General features: G+C 44.9%; 1 protein-coding gene across 6 annotated transcripts in view; it reads left to right on the top strand.

The window, feature by feature from the left end:
• Positions 1-15871, top strand: part of CTNNA2 (catenin alpha 2) — a 1197048-nt gene that overhangs the window by 690177 nt on the left and 491000 nt on the right. The window contains exon 7 of one of the 6 annotated variants that reach the window (XM_027129218.1): positions 9095-9115. The exons of the other annotated variants lie outside the window; for them this stretch is intronic. Coding sequence (XP_026985019.1) covers positions 9095-9115 — 21 coding nt within the window. The remainder of the gene's footprint in view (positions 1-9094; positions 9116-15871) is intronic. 6 annotated transcript variants of the gene reach the window in all.

Genomic DNA, 15871 nt, shown 5'->3' with positions numbered 1-15871 from the left:
GAATATTAACTTATTCTTAAGTGTTGTCTGGAACCCAGTTGGCCCATTTGTTGGGACTTGGGGCAGAGGTCTCTTCTTCTGCAACTTCTTCCTGCTGAGCTGGGGCATAAAGCTGTCCCTACCTGGTCGGGGGCGGCGGGGGAGGCCGGGGAGGCCATTGTGGGTTGTCTTGGAATTGAACGGTCTGAAAGGCAACACCCATGACAGGGGAGGAAGGTTTGGTAAGGGCCGTAAGACAGTTTTTGATAGAAGAGAGAAGAAACTGGATAAGACAGGGGCCAAAAGGGAGGAGACAGAGCATAGCAGTTATGGAAGAATGTATGATAGTTGCAGTTCCGGTGCCTAAAGCCAGGTCTCTGGCTATGGTTACTAGGATTGATAGAGGTTCTTGTTTAGTTCGGTATCTGAAAAGGTAGGAGAGAGGCATAGGCCCAGTGCGGATGTTCATGTGGGGTAATAGGGATACGACGGTGCAGGTTCTGATCCAGTTAGGAGGCATACAGAGGTACGCCGAGGTCCCTCAGAGAAAGTGTAGTCTGGCTGAAGGGGGTACATAGGCCGTAAGAGTTATGTTAATGAGGAAGTTTGTACTTGACCCTTCTGGTAGGGAGTATGCGGCAGTTAGAGAAAGTCTTGCCAACGGGTTTAAGCAGGCAGAAGCTTTTGGGAGGCTGGAGGTGTTATTTTCCCAGGTGAGAAACTGTCATTGAAAGTCAAAGCCCCAAGGTTTTTGTGGAAACAAAGAGCGATGTACTTGTGGCATGTCCTAGTTTCACCCGTGTAGGGCAGGTGTCAGAAGTTACTTACAGATACGGCCAGGGAGCAGTCAGTGGAATTGACAGGAGGAAAAATAGAAGTCCCATGAAAGGACCATACAGGATAGGAGTGTTGTCTGGTTTGGGAAGGTAAATTCGATTGTTAGGGAAATTATTTATTTGAGCTTTGTGTTTTGGTCTGTCCCATCGTCGGGAGTGGTTTAAGTATAGAGTCTGATTGCAATTGAGAGGAGCTAGATTTCCGGCTGATTGTGGTCATTGTACGTCGGAGGTAAAAGTGGTGGTTTGGGTGTGAGGCCAGGAGACCATCCGTGAAGTAGTATTGGCCATAACACATATGAGAGACTGGGTTAGTAAGGAAACTTCCTGGAAGATGGGCCCATGGATGGGGAGGGGCATTTGTGGAAGTGGGTCAGAGAGGTTCTTTTGGACCCATGAGACAGCCTGAGGCTGGAAATACCACCATGGTGTGTTGGGGCCCAAACCACGGGGGCTATGTCTGAGGTGGTGCTGGGAATCTGGAAAAACCTGTCCTGTCAATGTTAGTGCCTAGCCAGCAGTTGTGATATTGTGAGCCCTTGGCCTTTTGAAGGAGGGCTGTAGTTTCTCTTATTGTGTGGAAGTAGGGGTGATGAGTGGCACTTGAGGAGGCATAGCTGGTATGAAAGAGCGTGGTTAAGTACTAGGTAAGAAAGAGACCAAGAATTTTGCCTTAGCAGTCTTCAAGACTGGTGTAGCAAGGGGCTAGGAATTTCCTTCCAGGGGTAGGAGAAGGGTTATGTTTGTAGTTATAAACGATTATAAAGCATAGAAGGAGAAATAAGAGAGTAAGACGCATGCAAGCCCGCCAGGGCACATTAATCTTCCATCGTGCTCATGGTTGTGGTGGTCTCTGGGTTCCGGTAGATCTGTAGTCTGGTGTCGGATAACTGTTGACAGGAGTAGGGAGAGGATTGTGTTGATGGCACGGTAGGAGAATCAGTAGGCTTGAGTTGTGACAGATGCATCCAGGATGAATGTTCTGAGAGCTTGGCTCCTGTTGGAGTTGTACGTAGTACCTGAAATGGACCCTTCCAAGGGGGTTGGAGGGGTTTGTTATATCTGGGGAGGTCCTTTAATAGGACCCAGTCCCCAGGTTATAGGATTGTAGATGGGGGCAAGTCCTCAGGTTGGGGTAGGTGTTTATTAGCATGGGTCCATAAGAGGTTGTGAGTTAATTCTAAGGCTGGGAGGTAAGATCCCAGAGGAGGTTTCATGGTAGAAAAGGGAATAAGAAGAGCTGGGCATCCGTACATGAGTTCCAAGGGACTGAGGTATAAGGGACCTTCGGAGTAGTCCAGAATTGGAAAAGGACCTAGGGAAGGAGTTCTAGCCAGCTCTGACTGAGTTTTAAGGCAAACTTGGTGAGTTTTCTTTTAAGAAAAGGGTGAGCCTTTTTTATTTTTCCTGAAGATTGGGGATGCCAGGCTGTATGTAGTTTGTATTTTATGTCTAAAGCTTGAGACACCTGTTGGGTAATTTGAGAGGTGAAAGCTGGGTCATATTTTTGTCTTAAGACTCCCAGGGTGATCCCTCTTCATTTATGGGCATATAGTAAGAAGGACTTATCTAAGTTTGGGAGGGTCAGAGCTGGAGCAGAGGTGAAGGCTGTCTGGAGTGAGGTAACGGGTGACTGGAGAGAGGAGTTCCATTTCAGGGGTTCATTTCTGGGTCTCTGGAGGGCCTCATAAAGAGGTTTTGTTGTAAGGCCATAGTGGGGGATCCAGATGCGAAAGTAACCAGTGAAGCCCAGAAAGGCCCTTAATTCCTATTTGTTATGAGGTGGAAGGAGAGAGGCTATAAGCTCTTTGCGTTGAATAGTGATTGTTCGTTATCTTGGGGACAAGAGAAATCCTAGATATTTGACTGTGATCTGATTAATTTGTGCTTTGGAAGGAGAAACTCAGGAGCCTCATAGGGCTAAGTGGGTGAGTGGGGCTATGGTTTTGGCAAGGGAGGTGTTGTGGTCTGGGCTTCAGGGGAGGAGATCATCAACATATTCAATAAGAGTGCTGCCCGGAAGTGACAGGGTGGATAAATCAGAGGCTGGGGCTTGACCGAAGAGGTTGGGGCTATCTCTAAGTCCCTGGGGGAGGGAGGTCCAGGTGAGTTGTTGAGAGTGGTGAGTGTCAGGGTCCGTCCATGTAAAAGCAAATATGCCTTGAGAGTCTCGGGAGAGAGGGATAGTGAAAAAAGCATCTTTTAGATCAAGGACTGTAAAGACTTGAGTGTTGGGAGGAATTGAACTGAGGATGGTCTAGGGATTTGGGACTACCGGGTGGAGAGGGACCACTGCCTCGTTAATTATGCACAGGTCCTGTACTAGACGATAGGTGCCATCTGTCTTTTTAACAGGTAGGGTTGTTATAAGGGAGTTGGTGGATCTAAGGAGTCCAGAGTTTAGGAATTTGTTAATGAGGGGTTTGAGTCCCCTAAGATCTTCCAGTTTTATATGGAGAGCAGCAGGGAAAGTGAGAGGGCTTCCTCCTGGTGATAGTGACAGGAGTTAGGTGAGAGGCCCTCCCGGGGGTGTTAATGTCCCATATAATTGAGGGAATCTGTTTAAGTATTTCTGGTGGGAGAGAAGGGCTGAGCATCAGATGGAGAGCTTTTTAAGATTCCAAGGAAGGAAGCTTGTGGCTGGAGAATTAGTTGAGTCCTTAGTTTGGTCAAAAGGTAGGGGGTAGGCCCAGGAGGGGGGCCTAGGAGGAGGGTAGGACAATTAGGAAGGGCGAGGGAGGAATGCAAAAAGATTTGATCTCCCAGTGAGCATGGGAAGTCAAAGGTTTGGAGAGTAGGTTGAAGTTTATCTTCTATTCTGATAATGGTGATAAGTGAGGGAATCAAGGAACCCAAAAACTCAGGAGGAGCAGAGCAAGTGGCTCCAGTATCAATTAAGAAATTGGTTTTCTTACCTGCTATGGGTAGAGTTAACTGAGGCTTGGCCAAGTCGATCTGATGTCCTGGAGCCAGGTCTAGCGTCGGGGCCTGTCAGTCCGAAGCCTGTAGCAAAGTCCTTGAAGATCCATGGGGATAGAGGAGGTCCTTACAGGAAGGTTCCCTGGTTTCAGGAGGTTTTGTCCCCTCTTATTGAGGAGAGGACAATCCCTTTTCCAGTGCCCTTTTAGTTTACCAAGTGGGCATGGTCCCAGGGGTAACCTTTTCCTGGGGCGTTCTCGACTCCAGTACCCCACTTGTTTGTAGTTGGAGCAGGAACCAGCATTGGGACCCAATGGCTGTTTTTCTTGTCGTTGGTTGGGGCCTCAGATAAGTCTTATCATGAAGGGTGAGGCCGCCTCCAATCACAGGGCCGATCACTTGGACAGATTGTTTCTGCTCTCCAGACTGTTATCCATCTTGTTCCCTCTCTTCCTCCCATCTCCCCTCATCTTGGTTATTAAAGACCTTAAAGGTAAGGTCGGTGATTTCCGACTGGGGAGTCTGAGGGCCCCTTGCTAATTTTTTTGGAGTTTGTGACGGATGTCAGGGGTTCACTGGGAGATGAAATGATTCTCCAGGATTATTTTGTCTTCCTCAGAGGTTAAATCTAAATTGGTGAAAAGGTGTAGTGTCTCTGAAAGGTGAGACAGAAAAAGAGCGGGGTTTTCTGAGAAACTGTCACTTGAGTTCGATTTGGGAGAGATGAGACATAGAAAAAGGAACATGAACACAAATGGTTTCCTTGGAACCAACCACTGCACTTAGAGGAAACTGGGTGGCTGGCTCAAGAGGAGGCTGAAGGGGACGTCCAGATGGGGTGTGACGGGGAACAGGGGAAGAACCGGGGACCGGCACAGGAGAGGTTGGTGGTAGGGAAGGAGGGGGTGTTAGTAGCAGCATGCGGCAAGAGGACTGCAGTCTGGGGTCTTGAGTGAGGTGAAAGAAGGCCTGGACATAAGGAATTTCAGACCATTTTCTAAGGTGGCGACCGTACAGATCGAGATGGAGAAGAGTATTATAGTTGAAGGAGCTGTCCTGAGGTTAGACCTCCTGGTCACCCAAGTTATATTGAGGCCAATCCATGTTGTAGAAAAAGACCATTCGTTTGGGTTTGAGGTCATCTAATTTGAGACCTTTCCAGTGTTTGAGGAGACATCCCAAGGGGGAGTCTTTCGTCAGGGCAGATAGACAGTTGCCCATAATGACATCTTAGGAAGAAAAGTAAAGAGAAAATTTGGGGGGACGGGGCCATTCTAGTATCCCATAGTTCAGAAGGATCATGCCCCCTCTGAACGACCTAGAAGGATTCACTCTGGAGTCGGGCATCCCCGAGTCTCAGAGATGAATCAGCAACAAGAGGAAGATGGACAGGAGACGTCCCCTGAGGCCAAATTCCGACCCAGATAGTGACAGACCCGACGTTGGGTTTTCTGCCGCCTAGATGCTGCCACTATTCTCCTGAGAGAAAGCCTCATCAAAGGTAATAACTTACCTTTTTGGTGAATGTCTTGGTGGGCAACGAGGAAGGTTGAGCCAGAGGTGGAGGCGAAAGGAGTTTGGTTAGTGAAAGTTGTCCCCCTGCAGGCCACCAAAATGTTAGGTGAGCAGATAAGGGTTGTGAAAGAATTCACAGAAATATTAGCAAGGGAAGAAAAGAAAGTTTTTATGCACATGCTAAGAAAGGAAAGGGGCCAGATGCATAGAGTGGTGTTGGGACTGAAGGGTGGGTGTTTGAGTCTTTTACTGGGCTTCAAAGGGCAAGGTGCAGGAAAAGGGGGTGGGTTTATGTCTATCCTGGTCTACAGTAGTACCTGGGCTGGCTGTGTCTCTATAGGATGTGGTTTCTCAGAGAATAGACCTGCAGTCTTCAGTAATTTTCCAGTTTGTGGGTGTCTGAAAGAGACTTAATAGGGGCCCTTGACAGGTGTTACTCCATTTTGAATCATGTTAGATGGGTTTACAGAACCTATGTGCTTTGGAGAAGAGTTTACAATCTCTCAGGGGACCATTGGGGGAAAAAACGTAATGTGTGATCATTGCATTTAAATGAACACTGGTGTTGGTTCAGAGCACTATACCCTGTAATTGCCTACTTAAGGCAGAATGTAGCACTAGAACAAAAATTTTGCCTTTCTTCCCTTTGTGGCTTCTGAAAAAGGATATTTATACTGACAGTACATTTTTATCCAACTTGGAAAAATATGCCGTCCTTTCATTTTCATGCAGATCATGGAACTATTTAATGTTAGATATGTTGGCAGGTGGATAGTCTTCCGGGATACAGAGAGCAAACAGTCTCCCATTCGTTTTGCCTCTTAAAGAGCGCCAACCCTGGGAAAAAATGTAGAAAGGTGGGAGTGGGGAGCTTTTCCCTGTGGACTTTCTTTCTTTTGCCTGTGGCATGCCCATCTCCCCATGCCTCCTTGCTGTGCAGTTTCCTCTCAGATTCTATGCCTTTAAGCTGCCCAGAAGCCCACGGATCAACTACTAGATCCACCTGTGTTTCCCCTACAAGCCAATATGCTGTCCCTCTTTCTCTGCAACAGTCACATTGAGATTTTTTTCCCTGTCTCATCCATCTGAATTCAAGTTCACACCGAATTTAGACACACATCTAGAAATGGAATTCTGTTCTCCCAAGTGGATAGGCATGCATTTTCAGGCTACAGCCTGGTCTGGCGTGTATAGTCAAGAGCTTTGGACTAGGCGTTCTAGCTATAAGATAATTGTGTAATACACAGTAATAGCCACAAAATAGAATTTCTCCACTTACAGGCCACCTTTCAGGCTGTAATGGTCACCCACACATTTCTTTCCAGATTGCTCTGAGCATTTCCCAAAGTTTCTTACACATATTATAGAAAATTTTCATCTTGGAAACATAACACCTCTACCATTGTCTTACTCCTTGCTTTTTCTCACTGTGACTCTAGCTAATGCCCGAAGTGGCAGCAGTGCCACCGGAATCCATGGTGTGTACCATCACTGTTGGCTGAACTTCACTGAAGTCCCCATGGCTCCTGCTGGCCCCAATATCTGTGTGATGGCTAGCAGCACCCGACATTTTTGTCAAGGGTTGCCATGTCAATGTCTGGGGTACAGTTGTTGCTGCCAATGTTGCCTCTTGTATTTGCCAACTCTGCCCCTTCCATCCTTTTCCTGCTTCTACCATTACTGCTGCCACCACCAAAGTCACCGATGCTGCTGGCACTGTGACACCTCTTCCCCTTGCTCTTTTACAGCTGCATTGCCCTTGGCATCAGGCAAGGGTCCAGGGGGCTGAGCCAGGGGGCCACTCTGACCATTTGTATTTCTCCCTCCCTGGAAAATGCAGGCTGTCCAATAAGGGGGTGAGAGGCACAGGATTGAGAACCATAAAAGGCAATGAGCAGTGGGCAAGAAAATTCAGGTTTATATTTCTTGCCTTTCTGGACTGTGTTTTTGTCAGATGAATTAAGACTTCTTTTTTTTTTTTGCGGTACGCGGGCCTGTCACTGTTGTGGCCTCTCCCGTTGCGGAGCACAGGCTCCGGACGCGCAGGCTCAGCGGCCATGGCTCACGGGCCCAGCCGCTCCGCGGCATGTGGGATCTTCCCGGACCGGGGCACGAACCCGTGTCCCCTACATCGGCAGGTGTACTCTCAACCACTGTACCAGGGAAGCCCGAATTAAGACTTCTTGATCCCCAAGATCCCTTAAAAATTTCCTAGTCTATGCGTCTTTTTGTTGGAGACCCAGGACGTCTGAGTGGATGCCCTAAGGCAGATGGTATAAACTTGTGGCACATCTTAGAGAACCAAGGCCTCTCGACATTTTGATCCGTGACATTCCACATGTCAGCCTATGCTCACAGGCATACGTGTGCATGTGCACGTGTGTTGTGTGTGCGTGTGTACGTGTGTGTGTGTGTGGTTTCTGTGTATTAGTACTACAAGGTTTTCAGAGAAGGGGCTAGTCCTAATTATAATTCCGTGAACCCCCAAGCATGTACTCTGATGCCAACCTGTGGCATTCCATAAATGTTTGATGAAGAAAATCTTTCTTAAAGTTTTCCATTCAGAGCACTTTTGATTATTAGAAGCTCCAAATGATTAGGAACACAGTGCTTAATATTCTACAACAACTCTACCCAGTCAGCACATCAAAAGTTACCAAAAAGGACAAGAGAAATCAAAGACATGTAAATGAATATGATGTCACCACCTTGCCTTTATTGTGCTAAAAAAAAAAGAGAGAGAGAAAATTTTCCCTCTGACACAAAGGGGTTTTGTTGTTCTCGAAATACTGGTGAGGTGGAGAGGAAGTTGGGATGTATGTATCTACCAGATCCCAGCTGAGACCTTAGCTACTTTCCCTCTAAAATTCAGGAGTCTTTGGGCTGACTGTTACAAACTGGGTAACGATAAACCCCCAATAATTGAATTTACCTTGCTCTTCCTGCACCTTCCCTTTAAGAACTCCAGCCCCAAATTGCTGGAGAAGTCTCCAGCTCAACTGAGCCGTGTTTCTAAAACCAGCCATTTGGACGACTCTTTGGCTCTTTGATCTTTCCCTCCTGCTCTTTCAGATGACTTTGGTGAAATCTCCAGCCACACCCAGCACCGAGGTTGGCAGCCAGGCCGCTGGCAGGTGCTGATGGCGCTGCCTCCGGTGCTTATGCACAGGAAAGACGTCCTTTCTGTGTGTTTAGTATACATCCATGCAAAAGACACTGATGCTTCAGGCTGAGGGGCTGTCATCTGGATCTGCCAGTGTTCCCAAGGGGCAGATGGGATCTTTCCATCCTGAGAGCAGCCTGTGTTCTTGTCCTTTCTCAATAGTTTTCACCTGGTCACTCTTGAGTGCCATTTCTCTAAGACTAAGACCAAAGATGATCAGTGGTTTGAATTAGATTAAGCCAATCCCTCCTGGAATATTACCCTCCCAGGTAGGATAATTCCTCACACTGACTGAAATGCACCCAGTGGTCTTTAAAAAGCAGTTGTGGGACTTCCCTGGCGGTCCAGTGGTTAAGACTCCTCTCTGCTTCCACTGCAGGGGGCGAGGCTTCCATCCCTGGTCAGGGAAACTGAGATTCCGCATGCCATGGGGCCACAGCCCAAAAAAAAAAAAAAAAAGAAAAGAAAAAGAGCAGTTGTGATTGTGCCAGGTGTCAGTTTGGAGGAAGGGACCTGGCCTTCCTGGAAATGGTGGCAAATGCTTGTTTCATCTGTGCAGCTTCTTCTTCTGTTTCCTCTTCCTCCCTGCTTCACTTTTCCCTGACTTCAATTCCTGTAGACTAGATAATTAGAACAGCACAGACCACGTGAATGAGGCTTTACCCAGGGGTAAAAGGAGCAGATGAAGTGGGGAACATGGACAGTGGTACACATAGTTTAGAAGAAGGAGAAGAAGAAACAGAAACCTCCCTTCTCCTTCTGGATAGAAAACTGAATTTTTTCATGAAGTTGTCTGAGATTTAGGAAGCAATGCAGGAATAAGGAGTAGTATTAAGTTCACATTGCATAGTTTTCCCTGAAATATGAGAGGATATATGGTGTAATGATAAGGACACAAATTCCCACCTTGACTCTCCACTTCTTAGCTGTGCAACCTTGGACAAGTTACTCAGCCTCTCTGTGCTTCAATTTCTTCATCTCTAACATGGAAATCATAGTAGTGTCTGTCTCATAGGATTATTAGGAAAATTTAAATAAAGGAGAACCTAGAATTGTGCCTAGCACGTAATTAGTGCTCAATGATTATTAGCTATGATGCCGAAATTTGCTATTATAATCATTATTATTTAGGCACTGCCACCCAGACTTAGTTCTGCAGTTTATTTGGTTTGATTACTTTTTCTGTAGACAAAGCCTATGGCTTTTTGGCTATGAAGCATTTTTTTTCTGGTGGTATTTTACAAGGATATAAAATGACATCTCAGAAGGGCCTCTAGCTATTGGAAAGGTGAATAGCCTGGTGTTTTAATTATAAGAGATATTTTCAGGTGGAGCCCTGGAAAATGAGATGATGTTTTTGAAGAGCTACTGCTAACTGGGAGCTATCTTATCAAGGTGTGGGTTTCCACAATGCCGGGAGCCAAGTTCCAGGAATAAACTGAGCTTGGAAATGTATTCTGAGCACCAAGTGTGGTTATGAGGAAAAGGGAGCCTGAAAGCATGTGACATGAAAGTGATTTTCTTAGGGACAGAAAGTCCTGTTAGCGCCTCTGGTCCTGTAAATCATTTCAGGCCCCCATGGGTGTTTTGTGCGTTTGTCAAGATGGACCAGAGTACGCTAAGATACCAGCAAACCTCCAGTCCCAGTGACTTCATACCACAAAGAGTTATTTCTACTCCAGATACCTGTCACGTGGGAGGGAGAAGAGGGTGGGTCTTGGCATCTCTCCTCCACATATTAGCTCAGAGATCCAGGCTGATGGAGCTTCCACCTGTAACAACAGCCAATCTCAAACTTTGTAAAATTCCTGGACCCTTTCACATTCTTAAAAAAATATATATTGAGGGTTCCAAGTTGCGTTTGTTTATGTGGGTTCTATCTGTATCTATTTAATGCATTATAAATTAAAACAGATTTTAAAATATATTTATATGTTCATTTAAAAATAATGATTTAACTCGTGTTCTAATTACCTCCGATTCATCCTGTTGATGAGGGAGGAGTTCCTCTCAAGGGCTCTGAGGATGGCTAAACACACAACACCTGGCACTGGACAGATGCGATTGACAGCAATATATTAGTCACACACACAGCCTGGGGAAGGAGGGTGCAGTACACCAGCAGGGCCACACGAGGCTGGTGCTCTGGATCAGAGTGGACAGTGTGGGACTGTTACCAAGAGGGTGGAGTGACCGCTGGTTCCCATGGGAGGAGGTGATGGGCTTGTTTGAATAGTGCCATAAGTGGGCAGAGAACTGAAACCCCCACTCAAGGATAAGCAGGAACTGAACCTGGTTTCTTGATAAGGGACCTTATCATCAGGGGCAGAGTAGGGAAGGGATCTGGTGGTCAGGTAATTTGAGACCCTCCCGGTTTCCCCCAGATATCCAGGTGGCATATAAAATTGGGCTTCAATTTAATACGTATGCCATAGCAATACGTATTAATATAAATAACATTTTTTTATGGGAAATGGCCATATCTTCCAAAACAAATAAACAAAACTATTGAAAAGAGTGGCTTTGTTTTACATTTCTACAAATCGCTTTAATGCCTAGCTTAATAGAAGACGGCTGGATTCTCAGGTCTGCTTCTGTAGTCTGTCTGTGGCAATATGCTGTTTTGCTTTAAGTACATGCAAAAAGAGTGGTCTCTCACAGCTAGAAAAGAGAGGACCTCCTAGACCCCCCTAAGGGTCTTGAGAAATCTCAGAGGTCCTCAGGTCACTCTTCAAGGACTGCTGACCTAGAACATCTCCCATCACTGTGGCTGAGAACAAGACGGATGGAGAGTTATCCTCCAGCCATTTAATGCCTCAACTCAGCAAGGACACAAGTCACTTACTCATTACCCATTGCCTAGAACTCATAACAGATCCTTAACTTTAAGGATGGCTGGGAAATAAGAAAGAAGATGGACTATTTGGTGAGAACCACTGTTTCTGCCTCAAAATTGTCCACTTATTATTTCCTGGTGGACTTGTTCCCCCCTCCTCCCGTTACTTGCTTGCAAATGACTTGTTGCTTTCCTTAAATACTGACCTGGAGGGTATGGGGATCAAACTCAATGGAATTTAGTTCAGAAAATGAGCCATCAGGGAGAGCCGAGGCAAACTGGCAAGACTTGAGCTGCCCTTAATGCCTCTGTGCGACATTCCACTGTTGATTTTTATATCCTTTTATCTACCTCTCTGCTGTAGCTGTGACCTTCTGGGCTACCCTCCTAAAATTAAGAGTATTGGTACCTGATATCTTTTTCCGTTCATCTGGATCTAAAGTGGGTGGCTTTCCAGCCATTCCATTCATATTACCTGTTTCCTCAAAGCTCTTCTTGGTTGTCAAGTAGAGATGATTCACCTTAGGCTTCTGGAACTTTCAGTATCCATGCCTGCCTGGGAGCCTCTTCACTCTTCATCCACCCAGTGCTCTAGGCCACTGCTGGCCAAATTTCAGTGTGCGTATGGATCACCTGGGGACCCTGTAAATGCAGATTCTCCTTTAGTAGGTCTGGGGTTACGCTGAGATTCTGCATTTCCAGAAAGCTTCAAAGCAGTGGATACAGATGCTACTGGTCCTGGGGCCACACCTTGAATTATAAGACTCTAAACCTAATTATAGCATATATGCTCTGGGGCACCATTCCTCTTGATGATTTGCCTCTTATTACAGAAGAGGCTTTAGCTACTCTTCTGCCTCCAGAACCCACTGTGAATCCTGTCCACTGCAAACTTCGTTATCACCGACATATTTGTAGATGTTAACAATTCAAGATGTCAATGTTATGGCTTTCAGTTTTTCCTGTACCTGTCCAGAACCTGATATGATGAATCCCCCTTTCCTACTCTGCAGTAACTCTCTTAACAAAATTCATCAGAGTCTATAATTTTTCCGTCATTTTCACTCACTCTAAAGTAAAAACTTTGAGTTTCAATCTTCTATTTGCTTCAGAGCTGGTCATCTCTTCCCCATGGCAATCAAGGCTTGAGAGAAAAGGGGAAAATGGGGCTTCCCTGGTGGTGCAGTGGGTGAGAGTCTGCCTGCCGATGCAGGGGACACAGGTTCGTGCCCCGGTCCGGGAAGATCACACATGCCGCGGAGCGGCTGGGCCTGTGAGCCATGGCTGCTGAGCCTGTGCGTCCGGAGCCTGTGCTCCGCAACGGGAGAGGCCACAACAGTGAGAGGCCCACGTACCGCAAAAAAAAAAAAAAAGGGAAAAATGGCATTCTGGTCTGGCTCTCACATATCATGTCCACTTTTAATCCTGGTTCTGTTGGGCTGGAGAAAATGGAGAAGAAACAGAACAATCTCCTCACTAGGCCTGGCTGAGTCTCACTCATTTGGTTAGCAGTGACTCTGTGTGGGCTCGCTGTCTGTGAACCCCACACAGATAGATGGTGGGTACCACAGGCACTGCTGCTGAGGGGTGCTCCTTTGAACAGCTACTAATCGTGGTGATCCCTTTGCCTGCATCCTCTTACGCCTCAGACTGGAGCCGTATTGGAAACAGTGAGGTCTCCAAATGTACCTTTTCAGGCCTTTGAATCCAGGCAAGGCCTGATGTTCCTGCTTCTCCAGAATGAGGCACTCAGGGGAAGGAAAAGAGGATCTGCACTTCTTTGTTTGTACCTTCCCATTTTGTCTGTCTCCAGTTCTGCTTTCCTCACTCCACTGGTACAAGTGCAGGTCAGCTAGTCCACTGGCTATGTAAATATATAGCAAAAAGGAATAAAATGTAAATCTGCCCTTGTTGCAAAGTCTCCAAGTATTTCTGGGTTGTCCTCTTGGTCTCAGGGTGGGAAAACACGTTCTTCCATTCTCCACAAGAGGGGATGAGTGAAGCAAAGAGCTAACTTAATGAAAATTGCAATTTCCAAAAAAGCTCCTACCTTTTCCCCCACTCACATGGTGGTTGGTGTGAGGGATTCTTCTTTGGCAATTCTCAGCAAGCCCACCAGGAATGGGACAGTCCCTTAAGTGGTGGGTCCCTGAACTTCAACTCTGGGGAACTTGGTTTCTTTATTGGCCACACTGGACCTTAAGCATGATTGCAAGATAACTGGAAAAATCCCAGCTGACTGCCTGTTAGATATGTGTATGCATTGCATCAGATCTGATCGTCAGTCAAGTGAAGATTTGTGACATGTTTGTTTGTTTGTTTGTTTAGCAAAACCATATGGAGCAGAGGTTTGGGCAAATGAATGGTTTCTATTTTTTTTCCTCAGCTCTTTTGGTGCTGTGTCCACTGCTGGAATCAGGCCAAGGGAAGGAAGTTATTCTGATTGGCTAACACCTGCTGTGTCTGAGAAGGTGTGATGCAACCACAGGGAGAGGGACACTTTAAAAAGGATGCAGTGTGTCTGTGACATTTGCTTTTATCTTACACATCTGTGTTCCCAGATGCCGGTCCTTGCAGTTTCCTGGCACCCCACAACTTAGTTCTGCATCTGCCTAAGCTGATGTGTGTGGGGCTGTGTTGCCCCAGCTAGGGGGCATTTCCCTAATCGAAGGCCAGGCATAGAGACTGCGCAGAAAGTTTAACAATCTTTTCTTACATCCACTGGAATTCAAGCTCTCTAATAACGAGATTTCTTTTTCTTTCTATGCTACATAGTTTGCTGAGCCTCTCGTGAGATTTCACATATGAAATTGACCCATTAGTCATTTAGGTAAAAAGCTGCTTATTTTTTTTTTTTTTTCACTCAGCCACTTTATCTGGCCTCTCTTCAGTTGATGGGCTTTTGAATACAAATGCCAGAAATAGCCTCTTCCACCTGCTTAATTAGGAACCAAAGAGATCATCAGAGAGCAGGGTTGCTTCTGGGTCTGAGCCCCTTATATTTTCTGGATCAGTGGGCTTCAAACATGTTGACTCAAGCATACCCCCAGAAAGACTTCTGAAATCGTCTGTACTATCTCAAACATTCTTTTTTGACATAATTGTAGAGCCACCTGTAAGACATAAGACAAAGAGATCCTGTATACCCTTTATCCAGTTTCCCTCAATGGTAAAGTAACATCTTACAAAATTATAGTGTAATGTCACAGCTGAGGTGTTGGCGTTGATAGAGTGAATGTACAGAACCTTTCTATCACCACAAAGATCCATCATGTTGTGCTTTTATAGCCACAGCCACTGCCTTCCCAGCCCTGCTCCCTGTTTTACCCTTGGCAAGCACTAATCTTTTCTCCATTTCTATAATTTTGTCATTTTAAGAATATTATGTAAATGGAATCATACAGTATGTAACATTTGGCGACTGGCTTTCTTTCACTTAGCATGATTCTCTGAAGACTCATCCAGGTTGTTCTGTCTATCAATAGTTTGACCGTTCACCCATTGAAGAACATGTAGGTTGTTCCCTGGTTTGGGTTATTATAAATAAAGCCACTAAAAAATTTGTGTCCAGGTTTTTATCTGAATACAAGACGTCATTTCTGTGGGATAAATGCCCAGGAGTGCAATGTGCATGTTTAGTTTTTTAAGAAATTTCCGGAGGGCTTTCCAGATTGGCTATAACATTTTACATTCTTATCACAACATATAAAATGATCCACTTTCCCTTATTCTCACCAGAGTTTGGTATTGTCACTTTTATTTTTAGATTTTAGCCATTCTGATAGGTATGTAACTATATTTCAGTGTGGTTTTATTTTTATCATGGCTAATGATGTTGAACATTTTTTCATGTGCTTATTTGCTATCTGTATATCGTCTTGGTTGAAATGTTTCCTTCATGTCTTTTGCCCATTTGTAATTGGATTGTTGCTTTTACTGTTGAATTTTGAGAGTTTTTAATATATTCTGAATATTTGCCTTTTGTTATATGTAAGTGTTCAATGTTTTCACGTACTCTATACCTTCTCCTTTAGTCCTCTTAACAGGGCCTTTTGCAGAACAAAATTTTTACTTTGATTAAGTCCAATTTATCACTTTTTTTCTTTTATGGATTGTGCTTTTGGTGTCAAGTCTAACTCTTCCTGGTTTTAGATCCTGAAAATTTTTCCTCTTTTTTTTTCTAAAAGTTTTATGTATTTTCACTTTACATTTGAGCCATGATACATTTTGTGTTATTTTTTTGTATAAGGTCTGAGGCTTAGGTTAAGTTTCACTTTTTTGCCTATGAATGTCCAGTTGCTCCAGACCCTTCATTGAAGAAGTTATCCTCTTCATGTTGAATTGCTTTTGTACCTTTGTCAAAAATTAAATGGATATATTTGTGTGTGTTAGTTCTGGGTTCTCTAATACCTTCCAAAGATATGTTTCTATCTCTCCATCAATACTATATAGTCTTAATTGTTGTTACTATAAAATAAGTCATTGTCTTGAGTAGAGGGATTCTTTCCACTTTATTCATCTTTTTCAAAATTATTTTAGCTATTCTAGTTCTTTTGCCTTCTTATATACATTTTAGAATAATCTTATTTTTATCTACAAGAAATTTTGCTGGGATTTTGATAG

Source organism: Aethalodelphis obliquidens, unplaced genomic scaffold (assembly GCF_003676395.1).
Source record: "Aethalodelphis obliquidens isolate GAN/ISIS:26980383/991018 unplaced genomic scaffold, ASM367639v1 scaffold35, whole genome shotgun sequence".
Lineage (NCBI taxonomy): Eukaryota > Metazoa > Chordata > Mammalia > Artiodactyla > Delphinidae > Aethalodelphis > Aethalodelphis obliquidens.
Note: the sequence above shows the minus strand (reverse complement) of the source record. Positions and strands in the feature narration are given on the sequence as shown.